Source organism: Megascapheus bottae, chromosome 23 (assembly GCF_031878675.1).
Source record: "Megascapheus bottae isolate mThoBot1 chromosome 23, mThoBot2.hap1, whole genome shotgun sequence".
NCBI lineage: Eukaryota > Metazoa > Chordata > Mammalia > Rodentia > Geomyidae > Megascapheus > Megascapheus bottae.
This window is the reverse complement of record NC_143531.1, coordinates 25,376,865-25,398,488: the sequence shown is the minus strand read 5'-3', so window position 1 is coordinate 25,398,488 and position 21,624 is coordinate 25,376,865. Positions and strand designations below refer to the sequence as shown.

At 36.5% G+C, this 21,624-nt stretch overlaps 1 protein-coding gene across 2 annotated transcripts in view; it reads right to left on the bottom strand.

Moving 5' to 3' along the window:
• Anapc10 (anaphase promoting complex subunit 10) overlaps nt 1-21,624 on the bottom strand; it is a 30,731-nt gene that overhangs the window by 8,400 nt on the left and 707 nt on the right. For both annotated transcript variants that reach the window (XM_090356895.1, XM_090356896.1), the window contains exons 2-4: nt 21,326-21,452; nt 17,099-17,189; nt 13,013-13,133 (exon numbers count right to left, since the gene is read on the bottom strand). In XM_090356895.1, the coding sequence (XP_090213021.1) occupies nt 13,013-13,133; nt 17,099-17,189; nt 21,326-21,440 (327 nt within the window). In that variant the 5' untranslated portion in view covers nt 21,441-21,452. The remainder of the gene's footprint in view (nt 1-13,012; nt 13,134-17,098; nt 17,190-21,325; nt 21,453-21,624) is intronic.

Here is a 21,624-nt window from a genome sequence, read left to right as displayed (position 1 = left end):
AATCCCAATCTGCGAACCCTGGTTTGCTGCCGGCTGGCCTGGTAGAGTGCTTGCCTAGCAGGCAAGAAGACCCTGGTTCGAGTACTCAGTACCACATACACAGAAAAAAAAAATAACAGCTGGAAGTGGTGCTGAGGCTGTAGCCTTAAGAAAGTCCAAGGACTGTGCTCAGGCCCTGAGCTCAAGCCCAGGACTGGCAAAACAAACAAACAAATAAAAACAGAATAAAGCATGACAAGGAAAACAAAAGTTCTTAAGATCCAGGCAAAGATGAAAACCCAGTACACATCTTCAGTTTAAATATGTGAATACAAACAGAACACTCCCAATATTAGGTTTCCAAAACAAGTAAAATAACTCCTCACACATACAAACACACTTTGCTTATAAGATCATTAATTTGCACTATCCGTAATTCATATGTAATAGGTCTTGATTATAAAATACAAAAGGCCAAAACAATTCACTTCTTAATTTACTTTCACAAGTTGTTAGCCAAATCTAGATTACCTGTTTAAGAATCAAAGTATACAAGGTAAACATTTTGGCATAGACACAACTAATTTATTTTACAGGAATGATAAAAACATTAAATTCACTCTACTACTTATGGCATGGTTATCATGAAGTTGGGCCACATCTTGATGTGAATACCATCATTTTGAGGGGAAAAAAAAGTTAACTTCTTCCTAAAATTGCAATCAGTAATAAGTAAGCAGAAAAGGCAAAGGCATTTTTGTTGTTGTTGTTGTTCTATTCCAAAGTACCAACAAACAGCCCAATGGGGACATGGCAGTGTGCCAGGTTGCCCTGTGAGCAATTAGGATTTCTGGCAATCAAGAGGCAGGCCTCCCCTGAATACCCCTCCCCCACCCTTCAGAAAAGGGATGTTAAGGACTTGATGGTTTGATTTCCCCTCCCAAAAACCATATGTGAGATAATTTTGTTTAAATGGCAATCTTGCTCTCCTCTATATTGAGAAAAACAGTACAAGAGCTGGTAAGAAGTATATAAACAGAATAAATGAAGGACTAGGAAGCATACTATCAGACCCACTGCTAACTACAACTTAATAACTGCATCCCCCATACAGTAATCTCACTGGAGTAATTAGAAGAAATAAAAGATTCATAAAAAGACTATGAAACGTAAAGGTATTCATTAACTGATCAAGAAATTCAAAGGTAAATTGAAATAGTAAAATGCTAGTTTCAGTGACTATATTCTAAATTTACTCTTTTATATTTAATGGAAAAAAACCAATACTGAGTGGTTCCAATAAATCCTTGTGGGAGAGTAAAGGTAATTAATTAATTTCACCTTTGAATGTTTCATGGATCTAAATGGAGGGTAAGACCATAAACACACTGGACTACATTTTGCAAGTTTGCTTCCTGAGTCCAACTCTAACCTAATATTAAAAAAAAAAAAACAGCAGATAAGATTTTTTAAAAATGAAGACTTCTGGGGCCGGGAGTTTGGCCTAGTGGTTGAGTGCTTGCCTAGCATGCACGAAGACCTGGGTTTGATTCCTTGGTACCACAAACATAGAAAAAAGCCAGAAGTAGTGCTGAGGCTCAAGTGGTAGAGCTCTAGCCTTAAGAAAGTCCAAGGACAGTGCTCAGGCCCTGAGCTCCAGCCCAGGACTGGCAAAAAAAAAAAAAAAAGCAACTTCTGAGCCATACTTCCTAATATATTCCTCGACTAGGAAGGTTAGTTGAAAAAAATCTAACTCAAAAACAATATTACCAAAGGCCAAGATATTTATGAATCTCAATTTTAAGTAAAACCCAGGACATAAAACATTTCTATGTTCATGTAGCTAAGACATATTTCACCTACAAATAAAACAGATTTTAGAATATATTTTAAAATGAATATGAATTAATCATTATATTTTTCAATTTTTCATTATTTTATAATGCATATATGAAAAGCATTCTTCTAGATTTTGATATGCCAATGACCAGAGTGTAATGTAATTTCATGATAACTTATCCTATATACAGAAATCCTCACAAATTGAAAATACAAAGATTGATAACCATTTTCCTACAGTCAGGAAAGAGTTCTGAACCGGGAAGAACTCAGTTTAAAAAAGATGATTTGTGAATGGCAGACACTGATAGTCTCCTAAGACACTGCAGACAGCCCAGCAGGAGATTTTCTGGGTGTTTTGGATTATGCCGTGGAGATGCTGGCACAATGAAATTTCAATATCATAACTCCTTATTTCTGTGTGTATCTTTAAAATAATAGGTATAGAAAGAAAAATTAAGTACAAAATAGCAAAATAAAGTGGTTTTAATTCTTCCTTCCAAACGATGTAATTTATAACCATTACACAAATAGAGAAGAAGCACAAAGGGGAGGGGGTAAAGTAATGTTCCAAAGGTTCAGTTTACAAGGACCTCACACAAAGTTTTTTTTTTCTCTGTAACTCTTACTAGAAACAGTATTATTTGTTAAAAATGCACTAGCTGCCAAGAGCTATGGTCCATCTAAAGCAAAATGCTCAGGACAGAAATAGAGTGTTAATACAAAAAAAGGGGGGGGCAGGGTTTAGTATACAAATTTCTGTAAAACCTATTAAAAATAAGATGAAAATTTTATTTTGATCTCTTAATCACTAAAAGTAATAATAGATAAAATACTAAACTACACAGTACTGTATTAAAACAATAAGAAGTAATGAAATTTCAAACTTTCTAATTAAGCCTTTTTTTTTTTTTTTTGGTTAAGTTATTGGGAATTCAACACTAGTCTCGGTTCACAGGATAGAACAATGGGAAAATTTTCCGAATGGTTGAACACTAACCCTGACAAGTGTGGAGAGCCAACTACAATACATTACATGGTAGCCTAACCTGCCACCCACGTTGCTGAGAACAGCTTTCAAGCACACGCACTGCACTGGGAAACCACAAAATCCCTCACTCCACATTGTCTTTCTTATTCTAGGTGAAATACACCATCGATTCCTTCCGTTATAAATCATGTTTTATCACTATTTTTGAAGCTCATTTATAATCTGCTGTTTTCTGACAATGTAAAATGTCTTTTTAAAAAAAGAAAATGAAACCAGAGAGTTATCTCCCTCCTGGAAGATTACAAATGACGGATGATTTTGCAGCACAATTTCTCATAGATTTTTTTTTTGTGGGGGGGAGTGGTGCAGATGATCCAAAATGAGTTTTAAGATAAAATTATAATTGATTTCTTCCTTTTCAGAAAATGATTTACTGCAATAATGATTTCCAATGACTACCAAGTACAAAAGGCTATACGTGAACACAAAATGAGAAGGGTAGAAACAAAATGGAATATCTTACTTTTTCAAACATTCAAAGACACTAATTTGGGGGATGAGAATGGTTTAAATCACTTCTCTGTAGCATTTTGCCAGAGTAATCCTCCTGCACATTTTCTATCCCTCACATCTCCTTCCCTCCAATTCAGTCCACCATGACCCACCTCCACCTAGAGGCGGCTAACCAAATCACAGCACCCCAAAGGAGAAACAGGAGAAAACAATTTCCTCTGAAGTTTTCATTTGCAATGTTGTTAGTAAAGAGAATTTTATTTCCTAGTGTTTCTACTAAAAGAACAAGGTCAATTAAGTCTATGAACTATTGGTCTTCCTGCCTGTCAGCTTGGTCCACTGAAGTGGACCCTTTATAAACTGATAACTGAACGTCCCCAGTTAACCCCAGAATCAAACTACCACTTGTCATTCAATGAAATTTTAAGTTTCTTTTAATAACTTACCAGTTACATAATTTTCCCAAAATTGGTAGGATTTTTATCTGATAGAAATCCTACATTTATCCCAAACTGATTTATAGATTAAGATATATGTTTCAATGTAGTTTTTATTTCAGATAAGTTTATCATAAAAATGTGGTTTTCTGAAAGTAATAATCAACTATTATGCCTTTATTTTTATATGTTTACATAACTAAATAAGCTTTATGAGAGCCATATATTATATAGCACCCAGTGGTCTATTCAGATTTCTCCTCAAGATACAGAAAGCATGAGTAGTTTCCTGGAAGCTAATAGAAAAACAAATTTGTATTCTACCTCAAATGATGAAAAATAAACTTTAATCTGTCAAATACTTGATTACTTTTTTAAAAGCATATAAAAACTCAAGTGTCACAGGCGGCTGAGATATGAGGATTTAGGTTCAAAGCCAGTCTGGGTAGGAAAGTCCATGAAACTCTTACTTCCAATTAACCAGCAAAAAGTCAGAAGCAGAGCTATTGCTCAAGTGATAGAGTGCTACCCTTGAGCAAAGAAGCCCAGGCCCTGAATTCAACTTCAGTACCAGTACACACATACACATACACCCACACACACTCGCGTGCCTTTGCGTGTACATGCACACATGTGGAAGGAAGGAAGGAAGGAAAGACTTAAGGCGCAGTGGCTCATACCTATAATCCTAACTACTTAGGAGGCTGAGATGTGAGGACTGTGGTTCAAAGCTAGCCTCGGCACTAAAGTCCATGAGACTCTTGCTTCCAATTAACCATCAGAAAACCGGCAGTGATGCTGTGGCTCAGGGGCAGTAGCCTTGAACTGAAGAGCTCAGGGACAGCACCCAGGTCCAGAGTTCAAGCCCCATGACCAACAGAAAAAAAGAAAAAGAAAATTTGTACTGAATGTTTACTGTGTGACAGACCATTTGAACAAGTCTTTCTACTTTTACTTTACTTAATCATCTCAGGAATCCAGCAAGATCAAATATGAGAATAGTGAGGTTTCAGAGGCGTCACCGCTATAGTATATGGCAAAGCTAAGTTTGGAACTAGATCTGTCTAGTTCACCAAACTGTGGTCTCTCAACATCATTTGGTCATCTCTTAGTGTCATATACATCAACAGGTGTGGGGTGTCAATTTCTTTGTAAAATGTGACATTTTCTTTGCCAGTTCTGGACTTGAGCTCAGGGCCTAAGCACTGTCCTTGGGTTTGCTCAAGGCTAGAGCTCTACCACTTGAGCTACAGCACCGCTCGCTGGCTTTTTTTTTTTTTTTTTTCCTTCCCTATGTATGTGATACCGAGGAATTGAACCTGGATCTTCATGCATGCGAGGGAAGCACTCTACCACTAGGTCAAATATGTCATTTTCATGTTCCTTAATGTTTGACCATCTGATTTTAATGAGCTAACATATATCCTGGCAAAAATTGCATTATGCTTACCTCTGCCTTTATTTATACATTTTTAATTTGTTCATTTGCTATGTCACACTGACTTAAAGCCAAACCACTAATATAGAGGCACACTGAGCATTTCCAAAAATTGTTATTACTTCCACCCCCTCACTCAACTTCACTCACTGCTTTGTGTGACATCTGGAAAAATACTTGTGCAATTAGGATAGATAGGCAGAACTTTTACTAACTACTGGCTTGGCTAAAAGTCTTGGCTGTAAATTTTAATGTGAATAAAGCACTTTTTTAAATGCTCAATTATATCCCCTTACTCTATAAATTTATTACTGTAGATATTTACTTTAAAACAATACATTCTTCAGAAAAAGTGTAAAGGCTTACAAGTAAAATCTGGAGTCATCTATATTAAGTCAACTTTGCTTGTTTTTAAAATAAGTCAAGTAAAAATAAATTCCAATGCATAAAGCATTTTAAGAGTAGGGTACAAAATCAAAGAAAGGATCCAAAAAGTAGTAAACAATTAGCTTAGTAAAGAAAGAGCAGACATTCTGATGAGCCAGAAATGAGTCAGAATATGCTCTAGTAGACGTTTATGCATTTGATTATAATAGAATGTTTAAAATTGCCAAATTACTCTTTGATGCATGCTGCCAATGACATCAAAGAGCCAATGGATTTGATCTATATTATCAAATTCACACCCATGAAAAATTCATTAAGTTAAAGTAACAAGCCCCAGGCGATGTATTCACTATTCAACTGTGAATACTTGATCTTGAAATGTCAAGTATCAACAAGTATCAAAGGTCTGCCACAGCAACATTTCATACTTAGATCTACTAGTAAGATATTGAATCCTACACCCCTTCACTAAAGTATATGCATAGGGCACATGTATTCCAACAGTGTTCATCTTGTATAGTCATGTACTAGTAAGAAGTATTCAATACAAAGAAGAGGAGAAAATGTGGAGGACACAAACATCCTGGATGAGAATCTGCTATGCATTACGTAAATAGGTAGAGTTTTACATAACTTATCTCATTTAATCTTTGAAACCACCCAAACAAGATATGACACTCTTTTTTTTGGGGGGGGGGGGTGCCCGTCACTTGACCTACGGCTCTACTTCAGTTTTTTTCTTGAGTAACTGGAGATAACAGTCCCATGGACTTTCTTTCCTGGGGCTAATTTTGAACTTGTGATCCCCATGTCTCAGCTTTCTGAGTAGCTAGGATTACAGATATGAACCACCAGCACACAGCCTGAGATATTCCTTTTAAAGTAAATAGAGGCTTTGAAAAGACCCAGAAATTCTCCTGTATCACAAAATAAGAAATGATAATATCAAGATCCTAACTCTGTTTTGACAGAGTCCAAACCCCATGATTAAAGCAGCATGTGGCAAAGACAATCTAGAAACTCACGGTCCCTTCTCTGGCTTGGGTCTAATCCTTCACTCCTACTCTGCAAACAGTATTTAAAGCCCAGACTGCTGATTATGAAACAGACAAGGTTTTCCCCCAGTGAGCCAAGGCTAAAGAACTTTGTGTTCAGTGGTAAGTACAAATAAGACCCCTGGGGAATATCACCAAGTTTTAGATGATTACAAGCTCAGGTTAGATGGAGTTCAGTGAGTGATGGCAATTCCATGCTACTGATAATCCCGATTTTAGTCAACAGAAAACTCTTCAATTGGAATTCCATATTTGTCTTAGGCAATTCCCCCTTAACCTAACTCTTCTAACAAAAGAAGTACTTAAAAGCCAAGAGCACCTCTCAATGCTTTCTACTGATCTTTCTTAGCAAAATAAAATGGTAATTTTAAGTTCACAAAGCTAACATTTACCAACTAGACATTATAAACTGACTGAGATGAATTTTGATTTTCTTTTCACTCTTTCATGATTTTTAATGTGACATAGCAACCTAAGTCCTAGAGTACCGAGTGAAGGTAGGGAGAACTTTCTTTTCATTCCTCAACTTGTATTTATTCCCTAAACTGCCTTTCTTAACCTGCTGAGCCCCAGTCTACCACCTTGGGGCTACGATAAGAGGCAAAGACTATCCTAGATTCTACAAAGTTCACTGCATTCCAGTTAGTCATCATCTTCTCTATGACCCTGTCTACCCTAAAGTAGGGCAAACACAGGAGAAACTTTTAGAACTAATCTCGCTTGCATTCTATTTGTCAGTAGAGTCAAAACAAATGCCATTACTTCTCTACTTTCAACATAATTACCAAGGGCTACTTGGAGGTGGGGGAGAATAATTGCACATGACAGTAACTAAGCACCTATATCCTAGCTACTCAGCCTTGAGGGTGATCAAAATAGATGTACTAATGGAAGCTATCAAATATTCTCTTCCTCTCTCTCTCTCTCTCCCTCTCCCTCTCTCTTTCTCTCTCTCTCTCTCTCTGTCTCTCTCTCTCTCTCTGTCTCACACACACACACACACACACACAAATCTGTTACTAAGCAGGACACAAATTTGGCTCCAGAGTTGCTGACAGTTAAAGCAAAATAGGTATCATTATTGGTTTTGATACAAACCAGAGACCCTTCTGCTTATAAACAGATTAGTTTCCAAAGGGCCATCATTAAGTCTACTTAATCACATGTGTAAATTTTAACTGCAGAAGTGACCGCTAACATCATCGGCTGATGGCTGACAGAGTTAACATATTACCCCTCCCCACATACACCTTTGTGGGCATATGGATGAATACTAACCAGAAATTCTACCAAATGATGTTGCCAGTAAATTGTGTTTAATCATTGTTTAAGAATATGCATGTCAGGAGGCTGACATCTGAGGAACTTGGTTCAACGCAGCCTAGGCACTAAAGTCCGTGAGGCTCTTATCTCCAATGAACCACCAGAAAACTGGAAATGGCATTGTGGTTCAAGGGGCAGGTTTGTCACACACCCAGGCCCATGACCAAAAAAAAAAAGGAATATGCATATTGAGGCCGAGAGTGTGGCCCAGTGGTAGAGTGCTTACCTAGCATGCACAAAGACCCGGGTTCGATTCCTTGATATCACATACCTAGAAAAAGCCAGAAATGGTGCTGTGGCTCAAGTGGTAAAGCTCTAGCCTTGAGAAAACCCAAGGACAGTCCTCAGGCCCTGAGTTCAAATCCTAGGAACTAGCCAAACAAAAAAAAAAAAAGAAAGAAAATGCAGTTCTTATTGAAAGATAGGTAACTCTACTTTTGAGAGAACATTCTAAAGATATAAGAATAAGCTTTAAGACTATTGGCACTACTGAATTTCTTTGAAGTAATTCATAAAATAAAGTAAAATGAAATTTAGCAATCATTTTCCAAATGAGTATAACAGTAGAGGATAGAAAATGGATTAAAAGAATATTCATTTTTCTCATCAGTCTCAAAGAAATTACAATAAGAGAAAGTCAATCAGAGTTAATATTAATATAATTATTATTTGAAAAGATATAACTTGCCAGGTGCTGGTGGCTCATGCCTGTAATCCTAGCTACTCAGGAGGCTGAGACCTGAGGATCACGGTTCAAAGCCAGCCCAATCAACTGCAAAGGCCGGAAGTTGAGCCATAGCTTGAGTGGTAGAGTCCTAGCCTTGAACAAAAAAGCTCAGGGACAACACTCAGGCACTGAATCCGAGCCCCAGGACTGGTGTGCACTCATGCACTCACACAGACACTTTTTCCTTAAAAAATGATACCTGTTGTTTAATTTACCAAAAAAAGAATTACATACAAGGCTGTATAATACTTCATGTTATTAACTACAAAGGGTAAGGCACAAGTATTTTAAAGAAACATTCAAAACTAATGGTTTCTTAGTGAGAACGATGGCAGAAAATCAGTATGCTCATTAACTCTGTCACAAAAACATCATACAAGAGCTTTCATCATGTGATTGTTGTTCTTAATGTACTATGTTATTTCTCTTCTCTTTTGTTGCCCTTTGATTAATCTCATATTGTTACAGTATCTGACTTTGTTACCTGGCATATTGTATATGTTATTTGTTTATTTGAAATAAGAAACGGATGGGGGGAGGAAAATGGGGATAAAAACATGAGACAGGGTATCAATGTGTGAGAAGTAATACACCTACTACCTGGCGAATATAACTGTAACCCCTCTATACATTACAATAAAAGATTTTAAAAAATCATATGTTATCATCTGATAATATACAGGATTATTGGTCTGATGAGGTTATCTGGTCACTACATCAAAATATAAATATTCTAAGAACTAAGACTATCAATAAAATGCCCTTTTCAACCAGTTAATGCTTCAACATTTGCATGATATTATAGAAACGAAGACTAAATTAAAAGTATTTCCTGTCCAGGAGCATAGCCTAGTGGTAGAGTGCTTTCCTAGCATGCATGAAGCCTTGGGTTTGATTTCTTAGTACCACATACTCAGAAAAAGCCAGAAGTAGCACTGTGGCTCAAGTGGATGAGTGCTAGCCTTGAGCAAAAAGTGTCCAAGGAAAATGCCCAGGCTCTTAGTTCAAGCCCCAGGACTGGCAAAAGATAAAGAATATTTCCTTCAGGACACTGGTGGCTCATGCCTGTAATCCTAGCTAGTTAGGATGCTTAGATCTAAGGATTGCAGTTCAAAGTCAACTTGGGCAAGAAAATCCATGAGACTCTTATCTCTAATTAGCGGCCAGAAAACTCGAAGTAGAGCTACAGCTCAAAGTGGCAGAGTTCTAGCTCTGAGCAAAAACAAAACAAAACAAAAAAGTATTTCCCAGTGTTCAAATATTAGTTACAGTTTTGCCTAATAACCTCTCAAAACTCTTGTTTAAGACTTTGAATACAAAACATTTTTAATACATAGATATAGAAATCGTATTGGAACACATCCATTTCCCAGAATTATCAAATTTCTTTCAATAGATGTATATATAAGTATATATATATATATATATATATATATATATATGTACACACACACACATATATATTCTCCAGGAAAAACTAGTACAAGAGTATACTTGAAGCAATGAAGTTCTAACAGGACCGGGAGAATAAAAAGCAAAAGCCAACAGTGACCTCTAGTGGATATTTCAATACATCATATATATCAAATGAAGAACAGCAAAAAAAAAAAAAAAAGAAAAAAGAAAAAAATCAAACAATATCTAACCCCAAAGAAATGGAGATCCATGAACTGTCTAAAAAGATTTCATAAAAATTTTAAAGAAAAATTAACAAGCATTATAGAAACAAAACCAGAAAAACAAGTTGAGAACCAAGTTGATTCACTCCCATAATTCTGTTTCTCAGAAGACTGAGATCAAAAGGATCACAGTTCAAGGGCAGAAAAGTTCGAGAGACTCCACCTCAGAATAACCAGCAGAAAGCTGAGAAGGAGTCATAGTTTAAGTGGTACAGTGCCAATCTAGCAAGTAAGCTGAGCAAGCACAATGCCAAGTTCAAGACCCAGTACTACAAAAAAAAAAAGAGGAAAAAATCAGAAAACAATAAATGAACAAAATAAGATTTTCAGAGATTGATTTTTTTTTTTTTTTATGGGTTCTGTGACTTGAATTCTTGGCCTGGGCATTGTTCCTGAGCTCTTTAGCTCAGGCCCTAGTTACTGAGCTACAGCACTACTTGCAGTTTTCTGGTGATTAATTGGAGGTAAGAATCTCACAGACTTTTGTGTCCAGACTGGCTCTGAACCACAATCCTCAGATCTCAGCTTCCTGAGTAGCTAGGATTACAGGCATAAGCCACTGCACCCATCATTGAAATTATTATTATTTTTTTTTGGCCAGTCCTGGGCTTGAGCTCAGGGCCTGAGCACTGTCCTTGGACTTTCTCAAGGCTAGAACTCTACCACTTGAGCCTCAGCACCACTTGCGGCTTTTTCTATATACGTGGTACCAAGGAATCGAACCCGGGTCTTCGTGCATGCTAGGCAAGCACTTTAACCACTAGGCCAAATTCCCGGCCCATTGAAATTATTTTTTAAAAGAAACTCTACAACTGAAAAATATGATTAAAAATGTTTAATCCAGGGGCCGGGAGTTTGGCCTAGTGGTAGAGTGCTTGCCTAGCATGCATGAAGACCCAGGTTTGATTCCTCGGTACCACAAACATAGAAAAAAGCCAGAAATGGTGCTGAGGCTCAAGTGGTAGAGCTCTAGCCTTGAGAAAGTCCAAGGACAGTGCTCAGGCCCTGAGCTCAAGCCCAGGACTGGCAAAAAAAAAAAAAAAAAAAAGTTTAATCCATACAGTAGATCACCAACATCATAACTGATCAAGCAGAAGAATATGTGACAGGATATTCACAAACATACAGCAGAGGAAAAAAAACCTGTTGAAATTGTTTTAAAAAGGGAGAAAAGATTATGGAAAACTGATAGAAGGGGTAGTTGATAGAGTATATATTATATGCATGTGTGTAAGTGTCACATTGAGTTCCCTTCCCTCTTATACAACTAATGTATGAGTCTTTAAAAAAAAAAAGACTTATGAACAATGTCCTTACTTTATCAATATATACGCAAATTTCAGAACAATAAAACACTTCATTCAATGAAAAAAAAACAATGGAAATATTGTTTTTAAGGAATAAAATGAGGGTGAATTAAAAAGAAATCACACTGAAAGATGACTTACATAAAAATTACACCCTGTATGATTCTGTTGATATGACACTCTAAAATTAAAAAATATATCTATGGAAACAAAATCATAGCGATAGAAATTGAAAGAGTTTAAGGGAATTTTCTAGTGAGACAGAAAAATTCTATATCTTAAAGGAGTCAAAGGTATACAGGTGCATGCATTTGTCAAAACTTACCAAATAGGGCCGGGAGTTTGGCCTAGTGGTTAAAGTGCTTGCCTAGCATGCACGAAGACCCGGGTTCGATTCCTCGGTACCACATATATAGAAAAAAGCCAGAAGTGGTGCTGAGGCTCAAGTGGTAGAGCTCTAGCCTTGAGAAAGTCCAAGGACAGTGCTCAGGCCCTGAGCTCAAGCCCAGGACTGGCAAAAAAAAAACTTACCAAATAATCTAAGATTTGAGCAAAATTGTACATAAAATTTACCTTAGAAATGAGCATTAGGTAAATACTGGTAATGCTACTAACACATTATGTGCAAAATGCAGAGACATTTTTAACTTACTTTGAAATGTATAAAATATTAGAATTGCTAAGATGGAGAAGATGGCTCAAACCTTGAAGCCCTAGATATGGACAGATCAGAGGATTGTGGACAGGGGTCAGTCCAAGCACAAAACTTCATGAGAGTCTATGTGAATCAGTGGGTGGGTGCAGAGGTATGCACTTGTCATCTCAGCAGTAAGAGGAAGCACAAGAAGTTCAGATGGACATCACCCCGAAAACTTAAAAAAAAAAAAAAAAGCAGTCCAGATGGGCCCAGGCATAAAACAAGACCCTATCTCAAAAATAAACTATGTAAACAGGGGCTGGGAGTATGGCTTAAATAGAACAGCACCTGTTTGGCAGGCATGAGGCACTGAGTTCAAATCCCAGTATTACAAAAAAAATTGGACAGGTTTTAATATAAATATAGCAAAATATTAACAATTAAACTAGAAGTATATTGAAGTTCACTGTCAAACTCTTTTTACTTTTCTACAGACTGAAAATTTCCATAAGAAAATATTGACAAAAGATGACAATCAGAATTCAAGAAAGTAAAAAAAAAATATTATATGCAAACACGTTATACCCAAACTGTTGTCTTCAACATTAGCAACTGCCCCTCGGCATGTTAACATTTATAACTGTGATCATTACAACAAGAATTAGATGAAGACACATTTTAAAAACTCTGAAAAACATACCCGAATTTCTTGAAGGTTGTGAAAATTATTTCCTACTCTGACTGAGATTTTGCTTGGAGTGTAGCTTTCATCAGATTTATAGTCTGCATAAATACACAAAGTCTTCACTGTTGTTTTTCTTCTAAAATAAATAAATTAGTAAAATAAAAACATGTACTTTTATCACACTGAAAGATTAATGCCAAGCCATCTTCTTTTCTGATGTTAAGAGATCATATTTCAAGTATGGAAAATTTTCATTTTCTTTCATTTCAACAATGAAAATGGAAAACATAAAAGTTCAGGTATAGATATAACAATTTACTTATACACATCTCTTATGTAAAACATGGTCAAGAACTAAATCTAAGTAGAAATTCATATCGCTTAACAAGCAAGACTGTCATTTTTTAAAAAGTCAAAGCATCTACTTCATGGATGATCTAAAAGAGATCTGTATGTATTTATTTATTTTTTGCCAGTCCTGGGCTTGAGCTCAGGGCCTGAGCATTGTCTTTCGACTTTCTCAAGGCTAGAGCTCTACCACTTGAGCTTTAGCACCACTTCTGGCTTTTTTCTATGTATATGGTACCAAGGAATCGAACCCGGGCCTCCATGCATGCTAGGCAAACACTCTACCATCTGGCCAAACTCCCAGCCCCTAGAGATCTTTATTTTCTTCTTTATGATTTCTATATTTGTTAAATAATCTCACAAGATCATCCATCATGTGCCATTTTCCCTTCAGGAAAAAATAAGTAATTTTTAATACTGAATTCTACTGAAATGTGCTTAAAAAATAAGTTCTAATGTAAACCAGCACTGGCTCAATCACAATGATCTCCTTGAACAGAAGCAGTTTGTGTTAAAAGTCAGCCTATAAAAACAGTAGGGGGTCTAAAGCTCTTCTTAAGGAAACCAAACTTGTAGATGAGCCTACTCATCAGAAAGGAAGAAGAAAAGTTAAGGATTGTTTCTGGGAGCAAGATGTGAACCACTCAATATGCCTGAACTGCTGACAGGACAAATACCATTAAAGGGTTCTCAAAAGAGGCAACAAGTATCAGACTAGCTTCTTTTTTGCCGGGTCAGCCAAAGGACAGGAAAGAAAAGGAGAAAGAAAAAAAATTTCAAGAGCATACTAGTGACTTTCTCCTGGATAAGCCAGAAGTAGAAAGGAGAAGAGATAAGTCTGTTAATATTTTTTTAAATAATTCCAAGGAACCAAGCTTTTCATTTAGAATAACTTTACTTCTCTAAATTACAAAATTCAAGAAACATAATCACAGAAGTTGCAAGATAATGTTAATTTAGGAAGTCAAAGAATAATGACATTAAAAACAACAGCAGTACAGGCAAGGTTGGTGGCTCGCACCTGTAATCTTAGCTACTCACGAGGCTAAGATCTGAGGATCAAGGTTCAAAGCCAGAGGTTCAAAGCCAGCCCGGGCACTAAGGCCGTGAGACTCTTATCTCCAATTAATCACTAGAAAACAGGAAGAGGGGCTGTAGCCTTGAGCTGAAGAGCTCAGGGACAACGTCCAGGCCCAGAGTTCGAGCCCCATGACCCACAAAAAAAACAAAACAAAACAGCAGTACGTGGTTGGCAGATGATCAGTTTCTGTCTGGCCTCCAAGTACTGCTTTGTATGTGTTATTTCATTGATTCCTCAATCCCATGATACAGGAGCTACTATTATGATTTTACTGCTTAAAAAAATAACACATTAATATCTAGCTTAAATCAAAACACTTAACAAGTGAACACAATGAGAGTTTAAAGATGTACTTTTCACATGATCTTAACTACAACTACCTCCTTTTAATTAACTGAATTTGTTTAAATCATTGATTCCAGTTTACAGTGACATGTAGCTGCTTAATTTCAATTTTACCTAAACCACAGATTTTCCCCTCTGTGTTCATGCATCCCCAGAAATTGTATGCATAATTGATGGTACATAGTCATATTAGACTTACAAAAGAAAGTGTGACTTCATGAAAAGTTTAAAATTGCTACTCTGAAATGTACCATAAAATTTTTGTGAAGCTTCTCTCTCAATGAACCAAGAAGTTATAGCATATAGAAAGAAAAATCATACTTTCTCAAGTACTAACAATATGGGAAGATTAAACAGAAGTCATTGTGGAATCTACTCAAATTTCTCAAGTCATCTTTCTATGTTTAATGCTTACTTCAAACAAAACACTTTGCCAAACACCTACGTGAAGGTGTTTCAGGACAGGAGAAGGAAAAAGATAATACTTCCATTTCTGATGACATAAGTAACACTCCTGAATTCCCTTTCTTGCCTCACCCACTACACCCCACTGCAGAGAAAGCTGCTGGCAGAAAGCATACCCTCTCTTTTGTTTCTTCATGCCATGAGTTTAATAAAGGCAAGCATACCTGATCTAGCAGTCTCACAACTGGATGAGTAAGTGTCTAATTCTAGGGTTCCATATTACGAAACATGCTTGACTGAAGAAGCAATGCAGCTATGATGCTGTCAGCATAAGCTGCCCGGTTTTACAAAGATGACATGTCATCTTCTACTGCTGACTCTTGAATAATTTCCCCTCTAGTTGGCGCCTACTAAATTACAACAGAAACATCAGTGACAGGAATTTCTAGTTGCTTACTACAATCACCTTATTTCTTCTTTCTTCACAGTATCCAGCTAAAGGACCCAACTTTACTTAAAGCTAATTATGACCATGTGGCTAAGTAATAGCCAGTAAAATTTATATAAAATAAATGTGTGCTGTGACACATCTCCCTTTCATCTTTCTCATCTACTCCTTTCTGTTGCCAAGGAGTATAGACATAAGTGGAGATGCCACTAGGCATCTTAATATTATCTCATGAAAGAATGAAAGGGTGAAAAGAGAAGGAATCGTGCATCCATAAATGTGCTATCGGGCTACCATATCACTCCTGAACTGCCAGGTTTCTTTTACATTGAGAGAAGTGTCCACCTTATAGGAAACATAGTGTACTAGAACTCTCCCGATTAAAATAACATTTTATGTCCACTTTAAGAGTAAGCAATAGTCCTTTTTTATACATCTAATGAAATCCTTATATATACATCAAAACCAGACTTTAATCCAGGTCTATATGACTATACTGCATAAAAGTAATCAATTTTGCCAGGCACGGTGGCTCTTGCCTGTAATCCTAGCTACTCAGGAGACTTAGATCTGAGGATCAAGGTTCAAAGTCAGCCCAGGCACTAACGACCATGAGACTCTTATCTCTAGTTAACCATTAGAAAACCAGAAGTGGCGCTGTGGCTCAAGAGGTAGGGCAACAGCCTTGAGCTGAAGAACTCAGGGCCAGCACCCAGGCCCAGGGTCTAAGCCCCAAAACCAATGACAACAACAACAAAAGGTAATAAATCTTAAATTACAAGCCTTAAAACTAAAAAACTAAATGGTCATTTTCTATTAGCACACTATACACTGTTACTGGGAGACTGAGACATAAAAGAAACATATACTAGATACTTATCTTTAAAAAGCAAACATGATTCACATTCTTTGTTACAAAACTAAAAAACAAAATGGTCATTTTCTATTAGCACACTATACACTGTTACTAGGAGACTGAGACATAAAAGAAACATATACTAGATACTTGTCTTTAAAAAGCAAAGGAGTGATTCACATTCTTTGTTACTGATACAATGGCTGAGGTCCTTAGTTAATTAAGCCAGATGAAAGTACAAATGTGAGGAGGTATATAAATACTCCGTATTAGAAGTACTGACTATCACCACTCTGCGTTTCCTTAATACAAAACATAAGGACACTGCTTTGGGTCACAAGCAAAATGTACATTCCCTAGTATTTTCTAAAATGCAATCATGTTGAAAAGTATATTTGGGAAACACCTATGTACAAGTACCATAAATTCATAAAGGATAAAGCAGAGTAAACTCAAGTTGCTAGCAATCAAGTTGAGCAGAAAACAGCCTCCAAAACAAAGAATCTGAAAGTAGAATTGAGTATATTTCATTTTAGTACTTACACTTCTTTAAGTGTTCTGAAAATAAAGTAGATTTCCTTATCACCTACACTTGTCAAAACATTCAACATTCCTTACCTGAATTGGATGTTCACTAAATGTGGCTGGGAGCCATCAGATTGCCAGTATGTTTCTAGATTGTCATCTCGTAACTGATCCACTCCAAACCCTAAAAACACCAAGAATGGCAATAAATTTTGGTGAGAAATAGAGAAATGTATATTTAAAACATAAAATCACCAGAAATATTTATCCAGAAATTTTGATTAAAAAGATGACTAGAAATGTGAAAAATTATCAAAATTATTCTACTTTTTTGTCTAAATCTTGACTGATAAGAAATAGTATATGCATGCAAAACTTATGACAAACATTGGGGGGGAACTGTTGGTTTGATACATACTCTGAATGTATTCAAATTCAGGTTCTCACACTTATTATAAGTGATCATAAAAATGATCCCCACAGCCTACAAAATCCTGGAAGACAAGTAGATTCTAATATATTGCATGTGTCTTACTATGACAAGAAAAGAACAAATCAGAAGTATTTCCATAAGAAATACACATTCTGAAACCAAGTGCTTCTATTAACGAAAGTTAAATTTATCCAGAATTCCATAGTCTAGTCACTCAACAATACTAAAATAGTGTTGTGTCTTTTCCTGATTAAAACCACAGTAATTCAAACTCATCATATTCTAGAAATGTGCATGATAGAATGGTAAATCAGATTTTTTAAAATATTTTTTAATGTGATTAATAGAAAGATTACATTATATTCACCAGATAGAAGGTACATAACTTCACAAACATTGATACCCTTTCTCATGACATGGTCCCTGTTTCCCTCCCGCCCTCCCCCCTCCTCCCCATCTTGATCCCCCCCCCATCCCTATCCTATTTCAAATAACCAATTAAGCACATATAAAATATATCAGATAACAAGGTGAAATATTGTTAACAATATGAGATAACCAAAGAATGGCAAAAGAGACGAGAGATAACATAGTACGTTAAGGACAACAGTCACTCATTATATGGCTTTTTGTTTCCTTATCCTGGAGGTCCTTACATTTAGTGTCATACTATTTGGCCTTATGTCTCTAGATTTTGTTCTATTGTTAATCTCTGCTAGGAGAGCCCAAGGTTTCTACTGATTATGACAAATGAGGGAGACTATTGGGCCTATGTTCCTTTGAGTCTGGCTTACTTCACTTAATATGTTTTTTCCTAAGTCTTTCCATTTCCTTACAAATGGGGTGATGTCTTTCTGGACTATTGGGTAAATGCCAAGTAGTGGAATTACTGGGTCACAGGGGAGCTCTATGATTAGTCTTTTGAGGAACTGCCATACTGCTTTCCATAGTGGTTGAACGAGTGTGCATTCCCACCAACAGTGTAGTAGTGATCCCTCCTGGCCACATCCCCTCCAGCATCTGTTGTTATTAGTTTTCTTGATCCTGGCCATTCTAACTGGAGTGAGGTGGAATCTTAGAGTTGTTTTGGTAAATCACATTTTTTATAGTTGAGAACATACAAAACTAAAATTGTTATATGTTGTGCCTTTTCCTGATTAAAACCACAACAATTCATATTCTTCTCATACTCTAGAAATGAGCATGATAGAATGGTAAATCAGATTTTTTATAGCTGAGGACAATTTACATTTACACTTCATTTTTGAATTCCTAATGTTTTCACCGCGGATGAAATTGAGGAGGTACATAGGGGCTGGGAGTTTGCCCTAGTGGTTAAAGTGCTTGCCTAGCATGCATGAAGACCCGGGTTCGATTCCTCGGCACCACATACATAGAAAAAAGCCGGAAGTGGTGCTGAGGCTCAAGTGGTAGAGCTCTAGCCTTGAGAAAGTCCAAGGACAGTGCTCAGGCTCTGAGCTTAAGCCCAGGACTGGTAAAAAAAAAAAAAAAAAAAGAAATTGAGGAGGTACACAAAAGAACATGTAAAAAGTCACTCCACTACATCCACTTGTCCCTACTCCAAATAACACTCAGGTTACAGCTTCTTGCCTCACCTTTCAAAGATGTCACATGTACATTCAAAGAAGCACATGTTTTCTTCCTCTCCTCTCTAGCACGAATGATGGCATACTACATGATTCTGTATTTTAGTGGACTTTTTTTTCCATTGTACATATCTGGCACTGAATTAACAACCACAATAACTACAGAGATAATACATGTATTCTGTTTTATTTATGTTAAACTACTTAATATTCACCAATCCATATGTTATCTTAAACAGCTTCTTCACTTTTAAAGTTTATATAGTATATTGATGTCTGGGAACATCACTGTTACTTTACTAAACCTCTAGAGGACATGCAGCTTGTTCTCAATGTTTTGCTATATACAAAATATTACAATAAATGCCTATTTATTACACTAAATGCCTATAATTTTTAAGTCTATGTTACTATTTCTGGAGGATGAATTTCTATGAATAGAACTCAGAGTCACTGTAACTTTTAATTTGATAAATATTCTAATTCTCCAAAATTCTTCCTCACCAACAACATACTGGAACACATATCTGGATCCCAGCAATAAGAAATGTTATGTTCTGAAATTTATGCAACAGGTTTTGCATAAGTCTCTACTTAATAAGTTTTTATACTGGTTATAGGCTGCTACTTCAACTTTTCAAAAGTTTCTTCCTATAAAATAAAATACGAATTGTTTAAGGAATCTTGCTATGCTCAAGTCTCTAGCTATCTAATTTCACTTTACCATTTACCTAGATTCTGGTCTTACAAGTTCTTACAGATCTTAAAATGAGCTGTGTTTTGTCTAAGTTGCATATTATTGCAAACACTATATGTATTGAAATATCATCAGGAAAAGAATGGACAAAATGAAAAGTATTTTTGAAGTGAAAATGGCTGGGTATTTTTCAAAAATGATGACATCAACCACAAATCCAGAGATCATCAAGCAAGTTAAATACCAAAATAGCAAAATATTTACATGCAGACACATTATATCAACTGCAGAAGATGGAAAAGGAATAAACCTCGAAAGAAAGAGAAATAAATTCCCATGAGAAAAGGAGAAATGTATATTTAAAACATAAAATAACCATATATATTTACCCAGAAATCTTGATTAAAAAGATGACTAGAAATTGTGACAGCACACAAATACAGCTACATGATGTATAGTTATGTTTATAATGAAATTCTTGGAAAGGCAAAACCATTAGTAAGACTCAAAACAGATGAGACTTGGTCAGGAACCTGGAGAGAGCAGAAGAGTGATTACAAGAAGCATAAGGATGCTTTTCTTTCCCTGCAGGGTAGATCATTTACCCCAGGGCATTGTATACACTATGCCAACATTCTACCACTGAATTACATCCCTAGCCCAAAGAACCTAAAGTTTCTAGGATAACAGAGTACACAATACACACATACACTATCCTGCCAAATTGTAGCAAAAATCTTGAGGTCCAGGAATAAAGAGTCTTGGATACAAGAGTAATTAGGAGACATAACCATAGGGGAAAAATAGGTAATGAAATGGCCTTGACAAGTATTTGAGAAAAAAGAACTGCTCTGGGGCTGGGAGTTTGGCCTAGTGGTAGAATGCTTGGCTAGCATGCACAAAGACTGGGTTAAATTCTTCGGTATCACACACATGGAAAACAGCCATAAATGATGCTGTAGTTCAAGTGATAGAGCTGTAGTCTTGAGAAAGCCCAAGGACAGTGCTTGGGTCCTGAGTTCAAGGTCCAGGACTGGTAAGAAAAAAAAAAAGAAAAAAAGAAAAAAGAACTGCTCTGCTATACAAATCAAAAATAAAGGAATTGTTTGGGGATGTGTGAAGACCAACACAAAATGCTTAACATTTATTTTTTTTTTGCCAGTTATGGGCTTGAGCTCAGGGCCTGAGCACTGTCCTTGGACTTTCTCAAGGTCAGAGCTCTACCACTTGAGCCTCAGCACCACTTCAGGCTTTTTTCTATGTATGTGGTACCGAGGAATCGAACCCGGGTCTTCATGCATGCTAGGCAAGCACTTTTAACCACTAGGCCAAACTCCCGGCCCCAATGCTTAACATTTAACAAGTGAATCACAGCAGACATCAGGGAAGATCAAGGAGAGACCTCATGAGATAAGTAATTTAAATCTAGGGAGCTATTAGTAAAACAGCTGATCAGATAAATGCAATTGGAGCCCAGTGGCAACTGGTTATCACACGGGGTACTTATATAGAGGCATGCAATACATGAAGAGAGGTCGGTGCACACAAAAATTGTATTACCAGCATGTTTGGCTTGGCTTTACCTGGTTTGCACGATGAGAGTGACCAAACAGCTTGTGACCCAATTTCTCTTACTGTTCCAGTCCTTTCCAGCTGCTTAGGATCCGCTCCGGGAGGAGTCTTGTTTGTCGTGGTCATGTTTCAAGTGTTCTATGTAGAAAGGATACATACATTATGCCAACATCTTTCTCCAAAAGGTAAAAGTAAAATTTTCATAGCAAAATAGATCACAAAGATCACATCATATATTCATCATTCGTGTCTCTTGTTTAATCTTAGTAAATCTACATAAACATGAAAAAAAAGTACTTCGCCGAATGCT